At 48.5% G+C, this 24,996-nt stretch overlaps 1 protein-coding gene across 1 annotated transcript in view; it reads left to right on the forward strand.

Moving 5' to 3' along the window:
- Positions 1 to 24,996, forward strand: part of ABCB7 (ATP binding cassette subfamily B member 7) — an 801,099-nt gene that overhangs the window by 486,765 nt on the left and 289,338 nt on the right. The window contains exon 9 of the mRNA XM_085608245.1: positions 22,447 to 22,621. Coding sequence (XP_085464371.1) covers positions 22,447 to 22,621 — 175 coding nt within the window. The remainder of the gene's footprint in view (positions 1 to 22,446; positions 22,622 to 24,996) is intronic.

Consider the following 24,996-nt stretch of genomic DNA (forward strand, 5'->3'; position numbering starts at 1 on the left):
TCAGATTTCTCCAGAGAGATTTCTTAGAGGTGGCGAACAGGAGGTTTTCGGACTGTCGCCACGATGGCTGAAGGACTTCGGAGAGGGAGGCGTCCGGGCTCGGACTACTCACAGACATACTCACCCTCTAGGACCACAAAAGACCCTGAGAGAGGCGTTCCGGAGAGGCCTTCAATGTCTCATTCCAAACGACACAGATCGTATTCCCATCGCCGGTCACGGTCATGAGGTGGTCGCAGCTCGCGCCACGATTCTACACATAAGAGAAGGCGCCGAAGATCATCCTCCTGGTCTTCGTCCTCTAGGTCTTCTGTCCGGGACTACTCTCCAACCCTTTCTTCTACACCGCCTTCAAGGGTTTCTCCAATAGATGACATTGGTACTTTCACTGACGTACTTGGCAGAGGAGGTCAGAAACTGAATATCAGTTTGTATACTCCTGTGGTTCCCACTTTAGTCATTTTTGAGACATTGCACCATCGTACGGCTCCCAGGCCCCTGCTACCTCTGGTGCCAGGTTTTTTAGAGCCAACTATGACCACGTTCCTCACTCCTACCACAGTGGGGTCAGTTCCATCAAGGATTGCCCAAAAATATAAAGCTTCAGACCAAGATCCCTTGTTCCTTAGGTCTGATCCTCCGGCAGATTTAGTCATCGTGGCAGCCGCCAGGAAAGAGCACTCCGCAGCCTCATCGGCTTCAGTCCCCCCTGAGAAGGACAGTAAGAAATGGACTCTTGTGGCAGGAAGATGTGTAGTACGGCTGCATCCACTATGAAAGTTGCAAGCGCATCAGCCCTCCTAGGGTGTTATGACAAGTCTCTTTGGGACTCCCTGGCTCGATTTACTGACAAGCTTCCCAAAGAAGATCGACAGGACTTTCAAGAGATGCTACAGGAGGATGGTTTGGTAGCAAGCCAGGTCATCAGCGCTGCTGCAGACGCATCAGACCTCGCCGCGCATGGTTATGCGCACAGCATGGTTGCGCCTCACAGGCCTTAAACCTGACGCCCAGAGGAGGATTCTCAACCTGCCTTTCAATGGTTCCTCACTATTCGGATCTCACGCCGATGAGGAAATGACAAAGATGAAGACCAAGCTGAATACGGTCAAACCAGTTGGACTGGAAAAGCTGAAAGAGTTTCGTAAGCATTTTCGTCAGTATGATAAACTCCCCTTCAATGGTCCTCCCAAAACCAGCAGAGGTCACAATTCCAGCAAAAGCGTCCTGGCAGAGGAAGGGGGAACAACAAACAGCAGCAGTCCTCCACCAAGCAGCCTCCAAAGCACTCAAGCGTTGCTTCCTCCGCGCCCGTTCGCCACTCTGGTCGTATCGTTTTTCATCTAGAAGAGTGGGAAACCATAACAAGAGACAAATGGGTGCTGAATATTGTGCAGCATGGCTACTTGCTGAGGTTCAAGTCTCCTCCCCCACAGGTGCCTCCACAATTGAAGTGCCTTCCACAACAACACACGTGTCTGTTGCAAGGCGAGGTGTATACCCTTCTCTCCAAAAAAGCCATAGAAGAGGGGGGGCGCTAGAGGGCGCGCACGCAGAATGGCCGCACTTCTGTGAGGCTCCTGCCGCCTGGAGCAGAAATCCTCCGTTTATCCTTTCAGCTGGCCGCCTTCCCGTTGAAAAAGTATGAGATACTGCTGCGGGTGCTTGCCTGAGGCTCCGGTGCGAGTTTGGGCGATGTGGGACCTCCCGTGACGGAGTTGGAGGCAGTGGGGTTCGCAGCGAGCCTTCGGCGGCCTGAGGAGCAGCGCGCGGCCGGACCCCTGAGCTACGCGAGGCCGAGGCTCGCCACGAGGCAGGTAGGCCCTGCAGAGAGCGCTGCCGCAGCGGGACCCCCTGGGCCTCGAGGACTGTATTCTGCCGGCGAGAGGAGTGTGCTATGTGAGCACGAGCAGCGAACGTACGGAGGCCGTTGCTGGTGCGGTTCGCCTGGTTCCGGGGGGCGGTGAGGTGCTGGTGGGAGCGGACCCCCCCCCCTCGACCTTGCTCTATCAACACGTCGGTGCCTACCTGCGGGGTGTGTTGCATGGCGAGTGCTGGATGGACGGCACCCCCCCCCCCCACTTCTGGTGAGTTGACTGCCGTGCCTGCTGGACTGCGGAGCGGGGTGCCTGGCGTGTGCTGAGCAGCGGGGCCCCCCGCTTCTGGAGAATTAATCGCTGACTTCTGGACCGGTACACGCTGCGGTGCTGGCCCCCCCCCCGGACCTGGGGCCCTGCCCAGACCTCGTGGACGATCGGAGGCTGAGCTGCGGCGGTATATCACGCACCCGGTGGCGATCCTGGCTGGGGCACGGTGGTCTGGACCGGGCAGTCTTGGCCCCGCTGGCTGGTGGCATCCTTGGGCTCGCCCTCTCCCTACTCGGCCATGCCTGCAGCCGTTGGGCCCCTTTGAGACCTCCCCCCGGCCCGGGTTCTTGCCGCTGTTTCTGGGCTCTGGTGATTAGAGGACCTGGAGCACCGGCCCTGCGAGATTGGGGGTGACCTGCGGACTGTGTCCACTTCCTCCTTGGCGGCACCTTTCTAACAACGGGCCCAGGATGGGCAAGCAGGACAGTAGACAGCCGAAGCTTAGTTTCGAAGCCCCAGCGGCTAAAAAGGGGTTGCGCAGCACGCAGGATGCGGAGGGCTCGAGCAGCCCGCCGGCGGCGGCCACGGGCCAGGGCGCTCCGACGCCCGAACTTCAGCAGTTGATGCAGGAGATGAGGCAAGGGTTTGCCACTGTAGTTGATAAAGTGGATCGCATTTCCTCTCGCATGGATGCCTTTGCACAAAAGATGGATGTGCATGAGGAGCGCCTCACGGAGGCTGAACGACGGATCTCCGATGCTGACGATCTCGCTGTCTCGCACACCTCCCAGCTCTCGAGAATGGACAATGTCCTTCGAGTTATTGCGGCCATGAATGAGGAGTTGGAGGCTCGCAGCCGGCGCAATAACATCCGCGTAGTGGGGGTGCCGGAGTCTACCAACACGGGCCGCATGGAGGACTACGTGGAAAAGATTCACTTGACTTCCATCAGGCCGGAGGCGTTTTCCAAGCAATTCATTGTTGAGAGAGCTCACCGTTCCCTTGGGCCGCGACCCAGGCCCGGAGCTCCACCGCGACCCATCATTGCTCGACTGTTTAATTACAGGGATCGGGACGCTGCTCTGAGGGCTGCGCGTCAGAACCAACAACTCTCTTGTGACGGTGTCAGCTTTACCGTTTACCCGGATTTCACACCTGTCGTTCAGGAACAGCGGCGTAAATTCATTGAGGTAAAGAAAAAACTTCGTGCTCTTCAAATCGACTACGCGCTGCTCTACCCAGCGAAGCTGCGCGTTACACACCAAGCTAAGCAACATTTTTTCACGAACCCGCAATAAGTGGAGGACTTTTTGAAAACTCTGAAGTGTGCGCGGGCTGAACGACGACTAGAGGAGCGTACTGACCATGATGATGACCAGTAACTTTTTAGCCTGTTGCTTTCTTGTGCTTGCTGCTGCTCCTGGGGGCAGCGTGTCTGTTGCCTGACCTGATGTCCACCGCATGTGCCCGCTTGCACGGCCGCAGTGATGATGCTCAAGACTGTCCTAGCCGGGAGTTTGGCGGCGGCTGGTGCTATACTCCAGGCACCACCCTCCCTAGTTCCCCTAACGGAGTTGGGGCGCTGGGTGTAGAGGGTGGCTGTATGTGGCCCCTAGATGACCCCTATAGGGTGTACCCCAATGAACAAATTGACTAAGTTGCTCCTGTTGAGCTGTTGGGTGGAAATTTTGGGAGGGGGGCGGGTTGAGGTTTCTGGCACGTTGGGGCTGCTTCAGTGGGTGGGGGGGGGATTGGAGGTTTTCTTCTTGCTTTGATACCTTGCATTTTGGAACATTACACTGATGCCTTGTTTTCCTTACTGTCTTGGATTGGTAACTCCGCATCCCTTGTCAGGCCTGTATTGGCGCAAGACGAACACTGCACAGTGGGGATGGATGCGGGGACGAGCGGGGAGATCATCCGGGTTGTTTTTGTTGTGGTGTTGTTGTGTGCAGCTGATGTCATATGGATGCTGTTGACAAAGTTGAGGAGGAGGGATTCCATGGGGCTGCGAGGCGGCCCGTGCGTGCGACATACAAAACAGGCTAGTGCTATCTGGATGATAGAAGTTGTGCAGGCGACATGCGTGCCTCTGCAGTGGCGCTGGACTGCAGGCTCTTTGCTTGTGGCCCACATTTCATTTACTTCCCGGCCTGCCTATGGGAGACTCTGACTTGAACATACTCACGTGGAATGTTAGGGGTCTGGGGGACCCGAGGAAACGTAGGCAGATCCTCGCCTATCTAGATCGACACGCCATCCACATAGCGTTTTTACAAGAGACCCACTTTAGGGCACACGCAGCGCAGCCCTTTGCCCGCAGATGGGCTAAATACACTGCTTTCTCATCCTATTCTTCAAACTCCCGTGGGGTTGCAATACTGGTGAAAAAGGGGACCCCCTTTGTTATGGCAGGCACTAAGTCCGACACCCAAGGCAGGTACTGTTTGGTATGGGGTAGGCTGGGGCATATGGCGGTTACTCTTGCCTGCTGTTATGGCCCCAACGTGGTTGACCCGCAGTTCTTTGCAGACCTAGGCGCAGACATAATAGGCGCAGGCACACAGCACCTCATCTGGGGGGTAGACTTTAACACCACACTTAATCCTCAGATAGACAGGTCCCACCCGGCTCCGCATCACTACACTACTTCCCGTGAGGCACTCTTGGAGATACTTATGGAGCATAGTCTGATTGATGCCTGGAGGCATCTCCATCCGACTAGGCGGGAGGGCACTCACATCACGGCACAGGCGAAGACCTGGGCACGGCTGGACTATGTCTTCGTTGCCCCATGCTTCCATGCGGCGCTGGCCCGGGCAAGTCACCTCCCCCTTACCTTTTCGGATCATTCCCCAGTACGAGTCACCCTGAGAGCTTCGGATCTTGGCCCCCCGGTGTCGGCCTGGCGCTTGCAGCCTATGATGCTGTTGGATGCCGCGTTTCAGGAGGAGCTGCGCGAGGAGTGCCTAGATTTCTTCCGTCGGAACAAGGACTCAGTAAAAGATGTTGCAACCATCTGGGATGCCTTTAAGGTGATCCTACGTGGTGTGTGCATTGCAAAAGGGTTGGGGGTCCTGCGGAGCATACTTGCGCGACTACGCCTCCTGGAAACGGACCTTAAGGCGCTTGAAACATCGCTGGCTGATAAGCCTGACGAGGCCACATTAGCGAGTATTCGTGACAAAGTCACAGAGTATACTGCCGAGGCTGCTCGGGAGGTGAAATTCAGGGGCAAGTATTGGATCTCCCGTCGGTATGGCGAGGGCGAGAGGCCAGGCAAGGCCCTGGCTGCAACGATGAGGCTGATGCGACCTTCCAACTGCATTGTGGAACTCATTGGGGAGGATGGTGCTCTGTACAGAGATACTGCGCAAATTCTCAATGCTTTTGTTACGCATTATCGGGGACTGTATACTTCGGCCAGGGAGGGCGAGCTTTGCTTACCTGAATACCTACAGGATGTGTCTCTCGGCTGGCTGAGTGATGCGCAGAGGGAATTCCTGGGCACCCCTTTCCAATTGGATGAGGTGCGGGAGGCCATAATGCACATGCGGTCTGGCAAGGCCGCTGGATTGGACGGGATACCTATTGAATTTTATAAGACCTACATTGATTTCATGGCGCCGGTCTTGCGGGAGGTGTATGAGGACGCCCTTGAGGTGGGCAGTCTTCCTCCCTCGATGCGCATGGCCCTTATCACGTCCCTCCTTAAACCTGGTAAAGCGGCGACTAGCTGTGACTCTTACCGGCCTCTCTCATTGCTTAACTGTGATGTTAAAATCCTTGCCAAACTTATTGCCACTCGCATCAACTTGCTCCTTCCCAACTTGATACTCCCTGACCAAGCTGGGTTTGTGCCCGGTCGGGCAACGTCACATAATCTGCGCACGTTCTTTTCCATTTTGAACTCTGTACATGACGATCAGCCGATGGCCGCAATCTTCCTCGATGCCACGAAGGCGTTTGACTCCCTGGAATGGGATTATGTGTTCCAGGTACTGGAGCGTATGGGGTTCCCTAAGATATTTATTTCCTGGATTAAGCTATTATATATCGGCCCTAGAGCGAAAGTACTGGTGAATGGCCGGCTCTCTGATGCATTCTCCATTACCAGGGGTTTGCCATAGCCATGGAGCCCCTGGCAGCTAAATTGCGGCAGCACCATAAAGACAGAGCGCTGAGATGCTTCCAGAGACAGATACTGATTTCTATGTATGCTGACGATATCACTCTTTATGTGCGCGATCCTAGAGAGAATCTCAATCCGATTATTCGGGAATTCATCCGCTTTGGCAGGATTTCCGGGGTCCAGATAAACTGGAGCAAGTCTTGCTTTCTTCCCCTGACGCCCTCCACCGGGCGCTTTGGGTTAGATTACCCCCTCGCCTGGTGTGATGGTGACTTTAAATACCTGGGCATACACATTGAAAAAGATAGGGAGGAGCTCCTGAGGGCCAATTATGGCACGGCAATGTCTCGCATTTCCGATTGCATTACGCGCTGGATTGCTCTGCCCCTCTCCATGGCGGGCAGATCATCCCTGATTAAAATGGTGATCTTACCGCAGCTGCTGTATCTCTTTCTGAATATTCCCTTTTACCCGGGGTCCTTTTTTTTCCGACAGTTACGCGCTGAGCTCATCCGACTCGTTTGGGGCGGAAAATCGCCCCGTCTACGGTGGGAGACCCTCATTAAGCCATACAATCAGGGCGGTTTTGGCATCCCCGACTTTGAACTGTATTATCGCGCGGCCCAGGCGCACTACGCCTATTTTTGGATCCGGCAGCCTAGATACATGCCCCAACTAGCTGCCGAACACTGGCTAGCACACCCGATTCCTATTGAGGGCGCATTGTATATCCCGGTGGCGGGTAGGGATAAGACGCCATCCACAGTGGCCAGCACGGTGTCGGCATGGAGCGAATTGACTGCCAAGATGGGGCTGGCTTTACTTTATGCACCGCTTCTGCCCCTCGCTTATCACCCTGGCATGCCCCTGCTTCAGGAGGTTGGCTTCCGGAGGCTGCTTCGGGCTGTCGGTGTGGTGACGTGGGGAGATTTATATCATAATGGCGAATTCCGGACGATGGACCACCTTTATGAGGGCATACAGCCTTCCCCTCTAGACGTATTCCTATATCTTCGGCTTCGTCAGGGAATACGGGCGCTCACACCCGACTTTCCACGGGAACCCCCACCCATGGCGCCGCTGCAACGAATTCTTCTGGATGAAACCCCTGTCAAACTAGTTTCTAAAATATACAGATCGGTGCACTCAAGCATGAGCGCTCCGAGACTGGCGGCGAGGGACAAGTGGGACCGAGAACTGCAAGCCCCGCTGACGGACAAGCAGTGGGAGTTCTGCCTACTGCAGACAGAGCGCATCTCCTCCAGCAGCAGATTCAGAATCATACATTACAAGTTCATTCATAGATTATACTACACCCCCGTGCGTATGTGTCGTTTCCGACTCAGGGATAATGACCGCTGCGATAGGTGCCACGCTCCTGGGGCTGACTTTCTGCACTTGGCGTGGGATTGCGCGGCTGTGCACCGCTTTTGGGGCTATGTCTGTGAAGCTCTCTCCAAGATGATCAACTCGGTGGTTGAGCCCTCACCCCTCTTGGCCCTGCTGGGATACGTGGAGCCCATACAGGCGGCGCACCGCAAATTCATCGCACTGGCCTTACTGGTTGCGAAGAGACGAGTTGCATGTCGTTGGGGTCGGGGCAGGGCCCCGAAGTTCAAGGACTGGTTGCACGACCTAACTTACTGCCAGGAACAGATCTGCACATACGCTGAGCTCTTGCCGACAACTTCGCGCCCCACAGACATCTGGGCTCCATTGCGGTGTTACCTCTTGGCTGAGGGGGCCGCTGAGGAGGTAGGGCTGCCAGAGTAGGGTCCCTTTCTGTGGCTGCCCCGCATGCACTGGGAGCAGGTTGTCTTGGGTCGGTGCCATCTGGATGGAGGATGGCGGGATACGTCGCACCGAGGCCCCCCCCCCCGCGTGCCTGCGTTACACATGGTATGGGCCTGCGAATGGCTGGCGTAGGAGACCGCTTGGCCTAATGCATCCTCAGAGGCTCATCTGTGTGTCCTGTCGATCGTTCCATTGTATTGTTTGACGCTACTGCCTGCCTCGTTGACTGCTGTCGAGGCCTGTTGTGCCCATCTGCTATGCCTTCCCTCCCCCTGCTTCTGCACTGGTAATAATGCTGTTAATTAGTGTTGTGTTGCACCCTTTTGACCGAGCTGTATGTTGCCTTGAAAATGCAAAAATAAAAAGTTAAAAAAAATAAATAAAAAAAAAAAGCCATAGAAGAGGTCCCTCTCCTCCAGCGAAACCAAGGGGTATACTCACGGTATTTCCTGGTCTAGAAGAGAGGAGTAACCAAAGAGTACAGACCTATCCTCGATTTGCGCCTGCTGAACAAATTTATAAGGAAAGTGAAATTTCGGATGCTAGCCCTGCATCAGATATTCCCACATCTTCACCAGGGGGACTGGATGTGTGCCATCGACCAACAGGACGCCTACTTTCACATTCCTGTGTCAGTGAAGAATCGAAAATTCCTCAGGTTCCAGGTGTCTCAACGGCACTATCAGTACCGAGTACTTCAGTTCGGATTCAAATCCGCCCCCGAACGTTCTCCAAGTGCATAGCGGTGGTGGCTGCGTTCCTCCGCAAGCAGAAAATCTTCGTCTACACCTACCTAGACGATTGGCTCTTAAAGAGTTCCACACCTTCACTACTCCAGAGCCATCTCACCTACTGCCTTCAACTTCTTCACTCCCTGGGGTTGCAAGTCAATTACAAGAAATCAGTCCTCAATCCAACACACAGAAGATACACTACTTGGGCGCTTCCCTGGACACCGTAAGAGCAAGCGCGTGTCCTTCGGAGGAGAGGTCATCAATGCTGATCAAGTGCCGCGCTCTTCTCAGTGCTCTACATCTTACAGCCAGGCAGGTGTCGTCGCTGCTGGGATCAATGGCCTCATGTATCTTCCTTGTTCCCAATGCCAGACTACACATGCGGCCTCTGCAGCAGTCCCTCGAAGATCAGTGGACACAGCGGTCAGGCCATTGGGAAGATCGTGTGGTCCTTCCTCAGGCTGCCAGGGACTCCATCAAACGGTGGATGAACGATCGCATCTTCTACAAGGGGTCCCTTTTCACCAGGCCATTCCGATCCAGACTATTGTTACGGATGCGTCACTGCAGGGTTGAGGAGCTCACATGGGCCAGCTTCAGATACAAGGTCTCTGGTCTGAGACAGAGCGAAGTTATCACATCAACTTCCTGGAGCTAAGGGCAGTTCATCTGGCTCTCAAGTCTCTGTACCAATCTCTCCAGTCCAGTTCCATTCAGATTCAGACAGACAACATGATTACAATGTTCTATCTGAATAAGCAGGGAGGCACCAGGTCAAGGGTCCTGTCTCTAGAGTCCCAGACCATCTGGCATTGGCTTCTGGCGAGAAATCTCACGATCGTGGCTGTCCACCTTCCAAAAACCTTGAACGTGCAAGCAGATGCTCTCAGCAGAGATTTCGTAGAAGCGCACAATTGGGTTCTAAACGAAGAAGTCGCTCAGGACATTTTTCGGCATTGGGGAGTGCCAGACATCGACCTGTTCGCAGACGCGGCAAATGCAAAATGCCCAATCTTCGCGTCCAGATTCCCACAAGGATCATGGGGGAATGCACTTTTGATCCAGTGGTTGCAGATATTGCTGTACGCTTTTCCACTGCTCCCTCTGATCCCAGTGGTCATACAGAAATTTTACAGGACCAACACCAGAATGATCCTGATAGCTCCGGAGTGGCCGCGCCTGTGGTGGTATCCGGGTCTTCTACAGCTGTCCGAAGCCCCACACCGGAGGCTGCCCTGCCATCCTGACCTGCTGGCCAAGAACGAAGGGAGAGTATTTCATCCCAATCTCTCGTCCCTGCGATTGACAGCATGGCTCCTAAGGTCATCCAGTACGGGCACTTAGACCTCTCAGCGTACTGTATGAGTATTCTCAAGGAAGCAAAGAGGCCCTCCACCAGGAGATCTTATGCTTTCAAGTGGAAGAGATGTTACCTGTGGTGTAAGGACAGCGCTTATGATCCGATCAAGGGTCAGGAGCAAGTGATCCTTCCTTACTTGTTATACTTAGCTACGTCCGGCCTGCAATATTCTTCCATCAGGGTTCACCTGGCTGCAATAACGGCATACAGGAAGTCTCCGAACCAGGGGTCATTCTTTCAAATGCCAGTGGTCAAGGACTTTCTGGAGGGACTCAGCAGGCGCCAGTGGGGTGGAAGTCATTTCGGAATTGGGAGTAAACTAGAGGCTGCCGTCCTAGAAGACGCCCTGAGTAGGACGTCCGCTCCTAGGCCCTGGTCCTTGGACCCAGGTTTAGAACTTGCAGTACTCTCATTCCGGCTGAAGACAGCCATTGATGAAGTCATTCCTATCCGGAGGACTAAGATCTCGCATAGTTCTACTAGGGTTCCATGGTATACAAGTGAGCTTAGAGGGGAAAAACAAGTTCTCCGTCAGGCTGAACACCTATGGCGGAAATCTCTCGCTCCAGGTGACAAGGAGATATTTAAATCTAAACTAGCCCACTATAAGGCCTATCTTATTAAAACTAAATCAGCCTATTAAGAAGCCTGGATTAGTGAGGCAAAAGACACGCAAAAAGAGACATTTATTATACTCGGGGAACTGAGTAAGTTGTCCGAACAAAAAACGATCTCTAATCAAGCTGAATGTGACAAAATCCAGAATTTCTTCTTAACTAAAGTTGAAGAGATCATCCTGGCCATTAAGAATACGCATATTGCCCCCTGCCCACAATCAGCTGAGGAAGAGCCCCTCAATTACTTGAATGCCCCCTTTTCTCAGTTCCCGGTGCTTGAACCAGAGGATCTGGCTCGTATAGTAGCTAAGGTGAAATCCGGGTCTCCTGAAGACCTCTGCCCTCCTAAGGTGTTCAAAATGATCATCCCTCTGGTTGAGCCTGAGGTACTGTCTGTCCTGAATTCATCTTTGATTTCATGAAAGGTTCCTCAGAAGTTTAAGGAAGCAATAGTACTTCCACTGCTGAAGAAAGCAGTGGCGGATGTTAGAAATCTGAAGAACTTCCGCCCCATTTCCCAACTCCCGTTCCTGGCTAAAGTCCTTGAACAGCATGTGCTCAGAGTTCTTGCATCAAATATTGAACAAAATCACTTGCTGCACCATCGGCAAGCGGGGTTTCGGGTGTACAACAGCACTGAGTTGGTGATGTTTTCAGTCCTGGACGATCTACGACTTGCAGCAGATAAAGACCCTTTCGGCTTTAATTCTGCTTGATCTCTCAGCCGCCTTTGATACGGTGAATCATGGGAGGTTACTCACTCGTATGCAGCGGTTAGGAGTTACAGGGATAGCCCTTCAGTGGCTCACTTCCTTTCTGGAAGACCGCCAACAGAAAGTCCAGTTGGGTGACCTTGTGTCTAAACAGGGCACACTGCTTTGGGGGGTTCCGCAGGGTTCGGCCTTTTCCCCCCTGCTTTTTAACATCTATCTCCAACCCCTGATTGAGGCCCTAGCTAAGTTAGACTGCCAGGTGTTTAATTACGCGGACGATACCCAGCTAATAGTTCGCATTGATCACACCTGTGACTCACAACGGAATGTTCAGAACATTCTTAGGTACACCATGAACTGGATGACCTTGAAAAGTGAACCCAGATAAGACCGAAGTCTTGGTACAATTTCCAGAGTCCTCCCCTTGGTCCAGCTTGTTTTGGCCTCACCTACACCAGTGCCGACCGTGAAAAGCCTAGGTATCAAACTAGACACTGGACTGACCATGAAGAACCAGGTTTCCGCTGTGGTGGGAAGCTGTATCGGATTACTGCGTCAGCTCCGAAAATTATCTGTCCTTTTGTCATCCACCACCATGCAGGCAGACTATGGTAATGCAGTTTATATTGGCCTCCCTGCATCACTCTTAAGGAAACTACAGGTGGTCATGAACGATGCGGCAAAGTTGATATTTAAGCTGCCCCGAAAAATGCATGCTCTACCATGCTGTGTCATTTGCACTGGCTACCTATTAAACAAAGGGTAAGCTTCAAGGGCCTGTGCATTGTGCACAAGTCCCTGTTTGGTGAAGCTCCCAAGTACATCATAGATCGTTTGAAGCCCTATGTACCGGGCCGCCATCTTCGTTCCTCATGGGCCAGTTTTCTTACCTGCCCCCGTTTCAGCATGGCGACGCTTGGCGGTCGAGCCTTCTCGGTCTTTGTACCCCAGATGTGGAACAAGCTCCCAGAGGATTTGCGCAGGGACGCAAAACTACTCCCATTTCGGAGGAGGCTGAAGACCATGTTATTTCTGGAGGCTTTTGCTTAGACTTATTAGGATTAGGCTAATTTAGCGTTGCTGCTATGTTAGGTTTGTCGTCTATGAGGCAGCGCTTAGAGACCTTTGGTGATTAGCGCTATACAAATGAGAACAAACATAAACATAAACTCAGGAAGGTTTATCCCCCAGTGAGATCTCCTTCTCCACCTTGGGAACTTAACATTGTTCTTACTAAACTGATGGGTGCTCCTTTCGAGCCTATTCATAAGGCATCTTTGCAGCATTTGACCTGGATGGCTGCTTTTTTGGTAGCAATCACATCAGCCCGCAGGGTGAGCGAGATTCAGGCGCTGTGCTGTAAGGAGCCTTATACTGTGTTTCATGCCAATAGGGTGGTATTACGTACACATCTGAGCTTCCTTCCTAAGGTGGTCTCAGATTTTCACATCAATCGGGTGATTACTCTACCCACCTTCTTTCCTAAACCTTCCACTCCTCCAGAGAGATCGTTACACTCTTTAGATCTCCGGAGAGTATTGAAGTTTTACCTTGCCAGGACTCACACACTTAGGAAATCTGACCGGCTCTTTGTCAACTACGGTTCCACTAACACCGGTCTATCTGCATCTAAAAGATCCATTTCTCGATGGATTGTCTTTTGTATAGCTTTTTCCTACCAGTTAGCTAACAAGACTTTACAGGGTAAACCTAAAGCACACTCTACCAGAGGGAAAGCGTCTACCACAGCTCTCCTTCTCAATGTTCCAATGTCTGAGATCTGTAAGGCAGCTACATGGCGATCGTTGCATACCTTCACAAGCCATTACTTTCTAGATTCTGATGCACAGGCCAATGCCCAGGTTGGGCAGGCCTCTTTGAGGAACTTGTTTGCATGATTGCTATTTTGAACGTAATATTGTTCATATTCTGTATACTCTGTTGCTCGTCCGCGAGGTAGTGGGTATGGGCTTGCTACTCTATTCATAGCTTATGACTATTGATGAGTATCCCCTCGATGAGAAGGATTAGTTACTTACCTGTAATCCTAGTTCTCATCCAGGGGTATACTCATCCAAGTCACAAGCGACCCTCCCTCCTCCCCGGGCGAGCATTACTGGAGTTGTTCTATGTTAATTGTTTCCTCTACTCAAGTGCCTCTACACAATGCACCGTCAAAAGAACTGACCTAACTGTCACCTGTGGTGCATGATGGGAGCAAAGGGTCTCCTGGCAGGTCGTAAAGGCACGGTGCCAAGACCTTTGGAGGCCTTAAAGGCAAGGTGTCAGTTTTTTTTGTTTCATTACTGCTCTGCTATGCAGCCTACTGGCAACTGCCTGCAATTACAAGTTTTTCTAAAGCAATAAAGGATTGTTGTATGACAACTTTTCAGTGCATGTCCTCTTTTCTTATGGAGCAGCACGCATTAAACCTGCATCTTTTGGTGTTTGCATGAACTGCAATTGCGTCGCCCCCTGATGCCGGATTCCCATATGGTGATGACAGGCGCCTGGGGAGAGAGGAGGCAGAATCGATCTGCTTGATAAGGAGGACAAAGGGCTGCTCTTACCTGCTGCGTGACTGCGGGGACGACCTGAAATCACTGTTGGCAGCACTGGCTGTTTTTGAGGGCTCTACACTGGAGGAGCACAATCAGTGAACTACAGCGCCCAGCATGCAGCTGTGCAGCAGGAGTAGTGCGAGGTGCCTTACACCTGTGAGGCGAAGGAGGGGCCAATGCTTTTAAACATCGAGTAATGGACCCCCGTTAACAAGAAGGACACATCTGAGACGGGCACTGAAGAAAGACAATCTATGTCTGAAACGCGTCTGCCTAGCGTTTCAGGGACCTTCTGCTCACCTACGAAAATAAAGCTGCTTTTTGTACCTCCGGAGTTGGTCACACTCTTTCATTTGGGGTGAAGAGATTGGTGTGGTGTATCGCCAGTAAAGCATATATGGATATATATATATATATGTATTTTCTATATGCTCCGGGATCCCGCACGTGGGCGGGGATTATTCATAGCTTATGATTTTGATGAGTATACCCCTGGATGAGAACTAGGATTACAGGTAAGTAACTAATCCTTCTTCGACGTCGAAGACTAAATTGCCTCTGTCGACTACACCGCCGACGATCAAAGTCTCTCCTCCGTCGACAACACCATCGACGACGGCCCCATTCTCGTCGACGCTCCCACCATCGAAGACGGTTCCACTCTCATCGACGCTCCCACCGTCGATGATGTTTCTTTGCTCGTCGACGCTTCCACCGTCGACCTCGACTACTTTATCGTCGATGACGGGTCCTCCGTCGATGACATCGACAACGTCGACATTAACATCAGTGATGGCAGCTTCAACTCTCACTGTTCTCCTTCCATGGTCATCTCGTCGACGATCACGCGGAAAAGGCCTACTTCACTACAAGTAACTCCTATTTTGACATCAAAATTAGCGTCTTCGCTCCCATCTGCGAGAGGCTACTACCACGACCCTTCATACATTTCACCATTGCCTCCAAGCCATATTTTGGAAGAGTTAGAGGCTGATGGACTGTTCAGTCCTGCACGCAGCCCCTCTCAGCTTCATGTTGAATACAAGGAGGATGATGAGGAAGAAGAGTATTATGAGCCTTATCAAACAGTGCAAAGGCCTCAAGTTGTATTGCCTCATCAGGAACCTGTGGTGCAGATGCCCGTGGCGTTGGTAGAGGACTTGGAAGCTATGCTGAAAGATTACCACACTTGTTTTCTGACTGCGGCCGAACCTGTTCAGAGACCGTTTTCAACTCCATCTGTTTTGCACACTTCAAGTTCATCTGCCCCAGCTCCTGAGTCACAAGATGTTGTACCTACACAACAAGAACTAGGGATACATGATGACGACATGGAAATGCTCGCTTAAGAGGGCGAGCTCCCTAAATCACCAACAACCATGGATGAATGGGAGGATTACGTGATCCCTACGCCATAGTCTCCAGTTCCTCAGGTAATTTATTCCCCTCCAGAGGACATTGGAGGTTTTCATGCGGTCATGGAGAGAGCAGCGACACAATTTCATCTAACTATGCCTATTAACAAATCTGATTGCTTCCTCTGATTTTAAAGATTAGAGCAAGAAGTCTGTCTGCGCCATTCCCATAATCGACCATATCTGGGAAGAGGGCGTCAAGATTATGAGGAACCTTTTATCGGTACCGGCAATTCTTCCCAGGATTGATAAGAAATATAAGGCCCCGGATGATGCCCCTGCTTTCCTGTCCGGTCACCCTAGCGATACCAAAGGGGATGATGGACGGAGCATTTGAGCAAATCAAATCAGTCTGACCCTGTGCCTCATGGGAACAGTCCAGCACCCTAGGCCTGACTCAGTCATCTCTCAAGCTGCACAGCGCAGGTCAAGAAATCAATCGGCACCGATCACTGTGCATCCTGACAAGGATGGTAGGACGCTTGACAATATAGGCAAGAGGTTTACCACAATGGCAGGTGCTTCCGTTCGTGCCGCTAACTCATTGGCGATCCTTGGAAGATATGACCGCCAATTGTGGTCCGATATTACTCCATATCTTGAGTTTTTACCTGAGGATAAAAAACAGGAGGCGGAGAAGATTCTCCTGGAAGGAGAGAGTAGCATCGGAAACGATCGATAGTTCCATGGATACAGCCTCCCTTGGATTCTGACAACTAGCGGGAGCAGCAGTCCTACGTCGCCAGGGTTGGCTTAAATCTACCACTTTCCACCCGGAGATTCAAAGCAAAATTCTCGACATGCCTTTTGATGGGGATGCGCTCTTCGGAAAGTACATCGATGATGCCCTGCAAGATATTAAAAAGACACACTGCCAAGGCCCCTGGGTACGCTTCAATACAGGAGAATTCCTTTTCGAGGCGCCCATGGAAGAGGGTCTTTCTCCTTTCGTGGAGGTTACCAAAAGTACCAACCCCAGTATAATCAGGGCAGATATGGTTATCAACAGCAACAACAGCAGTCTTATAGAGCGCCCCCTACTGCCACATACAGGCCACAGAACAGAAGGAAACAGACCCAACAGGGCAGAGACAATGGTAGGAAACAGTGACCTTTCCTTAACACCTGTGACAGTTCGGTCACGCTTCAACACCAAGACGCCAAACGTTTCTCGTCATTTAAACCAATGGGAAAAGCTGACCTCGGACAAGTGGGTCTTGGAAATAATCAAATTTGGGTACACCTTAGAATTTGTAACATTCCCTCCTCCTCATCTACCTTTAAGGAAGCATCCACCACATCTAGCTCTTCTCAGGAAAGAGGCAAGAAGTATGCTACTAAAAGGAGCTATAGGGAAGGTGCCTCGCTCCCAAGTGGGAAAAGGTTTTTACTCCCCCCTTCTTTTTAATTAGGAAAAAGCCGGGGGGATGGAGACCAATCCTAGATCTGAGGAAGCTGAACAAATGCCTGCAAAAGAAAGCCTTTCGAATGGTTACTCTTCAAGAGATTCTACATCTCCTAGACCATGCAGACTTCATGACAACACTAGATCTGCAGGACGCATACTTCCACATCCCGATCCATCCCAAACATCGAAAGTTCCTCCGTTTTACTATGGCAGGTGCGCATTTTCAGTTCAAGGTTCCTCCTTTTGGCCTGCGTTCAGCTCCAAGAGTTTTTACAAAATGCCTTGCTCCAGTTGCGGCTCACCTCAGGCTGCAGGGGCTGCAGCTCTTCCCATATCTGGACAATTGGCTAATAAAAGCTCCTTCCTTTCGGCAGGGTTCAGAAGCAACGCACACCTGGCTTCGCATATTTCAATCTCTGGGGCTGTCTCTCAACTCCCAAAAATCAGTTCTTCACCCATCTCAAAGGATTCCGTTTCTGGGGGCAGTTTTGGACACTATCCAGGACAAAGCATCCTTGTCCGCAGAAAGACAATCGCATCTGGTTTCCCTAGCGTCAGACCTACGAAAAAGAAGGTTCGCTTCTGTGAGGGTGATAAAATCCTTTCTCGGAATGTTGTCCTCTGCAATCCTTTTGGTTTCTCACTCACGTCTCAGAATGCAACCTATCCAAGAAGAACTGGACAGTAAATGGCTTCAGGTAACAGGGTCGTTCGAAGACCTGGTGAGGATAACCCCGGCCATGCGAGTGACTCTGCTTTGGTGGCAGCGCTACAGCAATGTCTCGACCGGGCTTACCTTTCTTTCTCCCCCACCAGAATTCATTCTGACTACAGACTCATCTCTCGAAGGATGGGGTGCGCATCTCCAAGATCTCTGCATAAGAGGGAAATGGTCAAAGGCATCATCAAGAATGCACATCAACTGGAGCTTTGAGCTATTTTTCTGGCTCTACAGTCTTTTCTCCCAAGACTTCAGGGGTCATCAGTTCTCATAAGAACCGACAACACTACTTTCTCACATCCTAGCTCAGGAAGCGCAGACCATATAGAATGGCTCCTTTCTCATCACATTACGATAAAGGTGGAGCATCTGCCACGAGTAGACAACACTCTGGCATACACTTTGAGCAGCACATCAAATTCTTGCCATGAATGGGAACTGGAACAGTCAGTGGTGGATCACATATTTCAGATGTGGGGCCGACCCAACTTGGATCTCTTTGCCTCCAAAACAAATCGCAAATGCCCATTTTATGCCAGTTGGGATCCAGAGGAGGGCTCTTGGGGAAACGCCTTCATGATGAGATGGACGGGGATTTTCGCTTACACGTTCCCTTCTTTTCCTTTGATCCCGAGGCTTCTCACAAAATTGAAACTGGAACCGTGTCGAATGATTCTCATTGCCCCACGGTGGTCGCGTCAGCAGTGGTTCACAGAGCTTCCCCTACACTCAGAATGCAGTCCATTTCGTCTCTGTGTCTCCAACTCTATTGACAATGAGCAAGGGCCACATTCTCCACCCACACCCAGCCCCTCTGCAGCTTCATGCTTGGCTTCTGAGCTCACTGAATTCAAGGAGCTAGACTTACCACAAGACTGTAGGTATATACTTGCAAAAGCAAGAGCTCCTTCTACTTAAAAAACCTATTCTCTGAAATGGAAACGTTTCTGTTGTTGGTGCCGTGATAATGATACACATCCCCTGGACTGTTCTCCGAAGAAGGTTCTCCCCTATCTTCTCTCATTAGCTAAGTCTGGACTTATGTTCGCATCTGTTAAGCTGCATCTGGCCGCAATCTCAATTTACAGACGTTCTGCTTTCGGCCCATCTCTCTGCTCCAACCGTTTGGTCAAGCAATTCTTGAAAGGTCTTTTCAGGGCTTTTCCGCCCATCTGAGCTCCTCCTCCTGAATGGAGGCTGAATCTCGTTCTATCTCAGCTCATGAAGCATCCATTCGAACCCATGCACAAGGCTGAACTTAAATATCTCGCCTGGAAAACTGCTCTTTTGTTGGTGCTTACCTCTGCTAGGAGAGTCAGCGAAATTCAAGCATTTACTATCAAACAACCATACGTAAGGTTCACCAATGACTATGTTCTCTTAAGAACGAATTCTACATTCATTCCAAAAGTTCCATCTTCTTTCCATCTTAATGATCCCATTATTTTACGGACTTTCTTTCCCAGTCCATCTACCCCGGCTGAGAAGGCCCTACACACTTTGGACATTAAAAGGTGCCTTAAGTTTTACTTATCAAGAACTGGATCCATCCGGAAATCGGATCAATTGTTTGTATCTTATGGTGGTCAAAAACCCTGTACAGCAGTGACGAAGTCTACGATTGCAAGATGGATTGCATCAGCGATTCAATTCTGCCATTTTAAAGCTGGAAGTCCTCTGTCTGTGCAGCCTAAGCATCATCGACAGCGCTGTTTGCCGGAGTTCAATTGGAGAAAATTTGCCGTGCTGCAACCTGGAAGAATATCCATACATTCACACGGCATTACTGTCTGGATCTGCCTACAGAAGCTGAGTCAGCTGTTGGTCAAGCAGTGTTAGGTAACCTTTTCAAATAAGGTAAGCCTCTTTTGAGAGGTGGCTATCTTGTTGCATGTTTTTTTAATGCTGTCTTTTTAATTGTTACTGTGTTTTTAATATCTCTCTCATATGATGTGACATATATTATAAGTTTGTTTACAATGATTTTGCACAGCGTGTCTAATGTGGTCTATATAGTACCCACCATCCGCTAAGGGATGAAGATTTTTACTGCTAACTATACTGATTCAGGCATGTGAATCTATGAAAGATACCCCAATACTGGATAAGAAAACAAGATACTTACCTGTAACTTCAGTTATTCGGTATTGGTATCTTTCATAGATTCACATGCAACCCACCCTCCTCCCCGGAGAGGTGTCCTTTATTGCTATGTTATACTTACTGTCACATGTGCTACGAAAATCTGAGGGACTTACCTCTATGTGGTGTGTTCTAGAGGGTGCTGGATCCTGATTGGCTGGGTTCCAAAATGTGGTTCTTTCTTTACAAAAGGACAAGGATAGGCTAGTGTAATGACTTAATAGTCCATTATAGCCTATTGTATGATGATTTATTACTATTGTATATATATTTTTATTGTACCGTGACACTCCCTCCTCGATGGCGGGGATGATTCAGGCATGTGAATCTATGAACGATACCAATACTGGATAACTGAAGTTACAGGTAAGTACCTCGTTTTCTTGTCCGCCGCCGTGGCAGTGGGCACACAGCATTTGGTTACAGCAGTCTTCTTAAAACAATGAAATACTTAAGAGAACTTGGAGGATAAAACCTTACCAGATTGAATAATACTTTGTTCCAGGAGCCCTGATGGCCAAGAAAAGAACCATACATCAGTATATTTAAGGAAATACGAAGTTACAGGGTCAGAGAGTTACCATACTGCTGCCTTCCTTCCAAATAATCTCCTGGCCTGGGGATAATGTGTTGGCTAGATGCCGCCACAACATTATAATCTGTTGCGTGGCTTTGGAGATATCAGTGTTTCAAACCCGCTTGTAATATCAGTACTGTTCCCCAGTTTCTTAAGTCCATTTCTCTGTATCTTTGGGCACCTGTAGTGCACAAAAAAATCAAACAGCTACTAGATAAAGGAGATAAGTGAAAGAGTCATTCTTGTTCTCTCAGTGATTAAGCATTTGTGTGAGGTTTGTTCACTCTAGCCTACTGGTATCTAAACCAGCACATCTATGAAAATTACACAGTGTTGTGTAGTCCCATTAACCTATATGTTCACAAACATAACCTTTCTAACATGTAAGAAACCCTTGCTTCTCGCAGTGATGTCCTCCAGGCGAATGGTGAAGTACTGTCCTTTTACTGCTTAAAGGCCTACATTTCTTTATTGATGGGCTTTGAATAAATCTGATATTCATTCTGAAAGTTGTATTGAATTACCATGTCAATGAATGTGTTGTTTACCCAATCTGCTTTCATTCCTACTCGACGTGAGCAGGAGAAACGCCTGTAATGCAAAGGACTAATATTTCATTGCTCTTGGCTGAAGGAACAATGTCTGAAAAGTTCCAAACTGTGCTTTGCAAGGTAATGAGCTGTATGAGACTCTGTTTAGTACTCTATTTAAGTAAACAACAATTCTCCAACATTGGTATCTTTGCAGAATCACAGGTGACTGCCCTCCTATGTTTAAAAAGTTCTTTGTCTCAGTGCTTGCACCTTTGAAAATATGATAACTGGAACTCAAGGCACATTAACATCTTTGTTTGGAGTGGAGGACTAAATAGTGAGCTGGGTGTACTGTGGGGTATTGCTTTGCATGAATGCAATTTCCTAGACTGCTGTTGTACTAATATACCAGCATTTAATCAAGCATTTACCCTATGAAACAAACACAAAGAGATGATGGATGGAGCGCTGAAATGTTTCAAACACTCACCTCCAGTCACAGATCTGGGTTGAATCCATCATCGTTCTTTAGCTCACTTCGCCACCCCAGTTCAGACCCAGCCATATGCAAATCAGTCTTGGCCCTGTTCCTCATGGGAACAGTCCAGCCTGACCTGCCAAGCCAGGTCCTCCCTGGACCAGAAACCGGCATTCTGGGACCGGTTTCGGGGTAGCAAAGTGAGCAAGGGACCCACGTCTGGGCATACCCTGCCAACTGAGGGCAAACAAAGCAAACACAAAGAGATGATGTACTGAGCGCTGAAACTTTTCAAACCCTCACCCCTAGTCACAGATCTGTTTTGCTTTAACTTATGAAAGACATAAATGCTGGAGAAACACAAATTATCTTCAAGGCTAATAGTACTTGGGATTTAGATTGTGATGACCTATTTTCTCATACTCTGTACTTTTCTCTCACTGCAACTGTTGTTTAGCCTTGTTAAAGGCAAAAACAACAATTGATGGACGGAATGCTGAACAATGTTAAACTCTCTGGGCCTAAATCCATTGTCACGCCACCCCAGTTTGGACCCAGCCATATGCAAATCTGTCTTGACTCTGCTCCCCATAGGAAAAAGTCCTGCCCGACCTGTCTGACCAGGTCCTCCTTAGACCAGAAACAAGCATCCTAGGACCGGTTTCAGGGTACCACCCTCATCAGCCAGTATAGCCTGAATCCAGTAGCATTGCGAGCAAGGAACATGCAATTGTCCAGAAGGGTCAAAACATCGTCGACATGAGAAGAAGTGGTCTGTTTTATTTTCAAAGACAGCTATTTATTGGTCCAGTGATTAACATTTGTTTTGATTCTTGGTATATAATCCTACTTCTGCCACTTGTATATATCTTTGCCTACTTATTTTATTCGGAAAACTGCTCCTCTTCCTCTCTGGTCCTTCTCACCAATATCTATTTGATTTTGATTTATAACAGTACAAATATTGAAATTCTTTGAATTTTCCTTTCAATAGGGACACTGTTCTAGGTATTTTATTGTACTTAGCCTTTAATAATTTAAACAGAGACTCAACACTATAGTGAAATTGGATGCACCTGAGTAAATAGGTTAACAATTAGTTGAACAAATGTTTGATGTATGCATAAAAAAGACTATTTGTCAGTGTGATATTGTTATTTTTTTGTTTGCACAGTATTTCAATAACGAACAATTTGAAGCAGAGAAATATGATGGCTATTTGAAGACTTATGAAAACGCCTCACTCAAGACTACCTCAACCTTGGCTATGTTGAACTTTGGACAAAGTGTGATTTTTAGTGTTGGTTTAACTGCTATCATGGTGCTCGCCAGTCGTGGAATATTGGAAGGTATGGAATATAAGTGCTTAGCTAGTTACTGTTCAATATTTGTGAAGAGTTTGCCATCTCTTGTTCTATTTTGAGTACAGTTAACAAATGTTCCTAGTATAAGTTTATTATGGAGTACTACATCATTTAAAAAAATATCTTAGCAGACATAGTTGCCTGTTTTGTACATACATGTTTCTGTTCTTCCTTAGTCGTTTTATTTTCTTTGATCTTGTTGCAGATGCAGAGGTGATCTATTTTTTATTTAAGTTTTATTTATGATGAATTAACAAAAAACATACTTATCCAACGTATTGTTGTAACACTACATGGCCCACTTGTGCTAACATAATTGAACGTGTACATTACGAAAATTGTTTCAGGCAGTTCTGTTATTAATACATTATTCCTTCCCGACGTGTCATATATAGAATCATCAATCACTATATGTAGAAAATACATTTAGTATGGCAGTGATCCCAGTTATCACTATTCCCTAGTGTTGTCCGCAGCTTCTTCAGCTAGATAGCCGTGGTATGACAGGCAGATGTCTTGCGGTCTAGCTTTTGATGGCAGCATTTCACCAAATGTTTCTATGTTCATGGTGCATGTGGAAACGCTCTTAAGCCCTTTAGCCTCTGTTTGTTTCGGGCCGCTTTTCCGATGCAGAGCGCTTTCTCTGTTAATAAGAGTTTTGGCATGAGCTTGCGTACCCCGTATGGAATTTTTTCGACTTGCACCAGAGAAACATCTTGTGATTGCCCCACTGTTACTCCCACTGTCAGTCAATTACTTTAACCACCTTGCCCGGAAATGTTTTAATTTGTGGACAATTCCATGCCAAATGTGGAAAACCTATCTGTGCAGCATAACAACTCTTACATTCATGTGGTCTGGCCTGGTCAATGCGGTTTACTTCACTGGGTGTGCAATATATCTTATGTAAGAAGTTGAAGTGCATCAGTTTGTGCCTGTGGTTCATGGATATGATTTGTAATTACACAGCGCCGAATGCCCACTTATGTATATCCCATAGATCACCCAAGTCTTCTTCCCATAGAGTGATTTCTGTCCTTTGTGTTGAGGTGCATGGGTTATTATAAATATTACATAGATGTGAGATCCATGCCCTACTATATTCTGTAGTTATTACTTTTGTTAGTGGTGTAAATTTTGTGGGCTCCAGTGGGCATTTCTCATACCATGCTTTCACATTAGTTCTATAACCTAGTAATATGTCAGATGCATTATTTCGGCCCCTGGATCTGACTTGCTCCAGAGAAGTTAATTGGCCATTTACATAGAGCTGTCCCTTGACCCAAGTCTATCTAGCACTGTAATTTCAAAAGTCAGTGGTAGCACGGGTCTCTGTGTTAGTGGTGTATGGGGGAAATAGTGTAACTGCAACATTTATGGGGGAATAGAGTACAGTCAATCCTACTTGTTTGCATAGTTTCCACCAACCATTGGTTACCATCGTGATAGTATCCTTAACTTCCGTATAGTGCGTGATCAGCTTCATGGGGTAGGTTTGTGGTGTGCTCTACAGATGTGATCTGTAAGATCTGTTTTCCATTATATTAGACTGAGGATTTTGAGGTAGCATGGCTTTGTTTAATCTTTGGGGTCTAGGTCTTTCATGCAAGTGTGTTGTCCAGTGGCACAACACAAAATAATGAAACCCTTTGCAGAATATATAATGGTGTAGCAAAGATCTCACTGAGGAATCCAATGCAAAGTCCAAACATAAAAAAGAGGCTTCCCTCTAGTTTTTCTTTCAAAATAATAATTTTCTTTTATTCTTGAATAAATGTAATCAATTTCTTATGATTGAGTATCAGAATATCCTCAGTCCATTTCATCAAATTTATATGATGCAATATCAAAAACTGCCAGCATGTATTTTGAGGTAACCCGTTTTTTCAAGTTTCAAATTATTTGATTATTTCTAAGTACGGAATTCATACAATAAATTGTCTCCAATGTTCTTCTTTACAGTGTTTAAACATAAAGGACCTTGTAGTGATGATTTCCATTTTTTCCACACTATGATGATTAAAGTTCTGCTTCTCCACAATTTAGATTCACCTTGCTTTCTGATTGTGTTTGATAGTAAAACTTATGAAGCAGGGCAATTGTAGTATAGAAATTAGGTGGAGGAACCATCAGTGCCTCACTGACTGACAGCTCTATGTGCAATCTGTCACAGCAAATCCAATTCTCATTGCTAATGCAAAAAACCCTTTAAGCCAAATCAGTTCTGAAAGCTGCAAGACAGTTTAGAGGACTATTCACATTGGCCATATCGGCCACTAGACCTTCCCAATGCTACTGACGTTTGTCTAAAGATCTATACTAAAGGAGTGTGAAAATGCATACTTTTTTAAACTTAAATT

The sequence above is a fragment of the Triturus cristatus genome, chromosome 5_2 (genome assembly GCF_964204655.1).
Source record: "Triturus cristatus chromosome 5_2, aTriCri1.1, whole genome shotgun sequence".
NCBI classification, from domain to species: domain Eukaryota; kingdom Metazoa; phylum Chordata; class Amphibia; order Caudata; family Salamandridae; genus Triturus; species Triturus cristatus.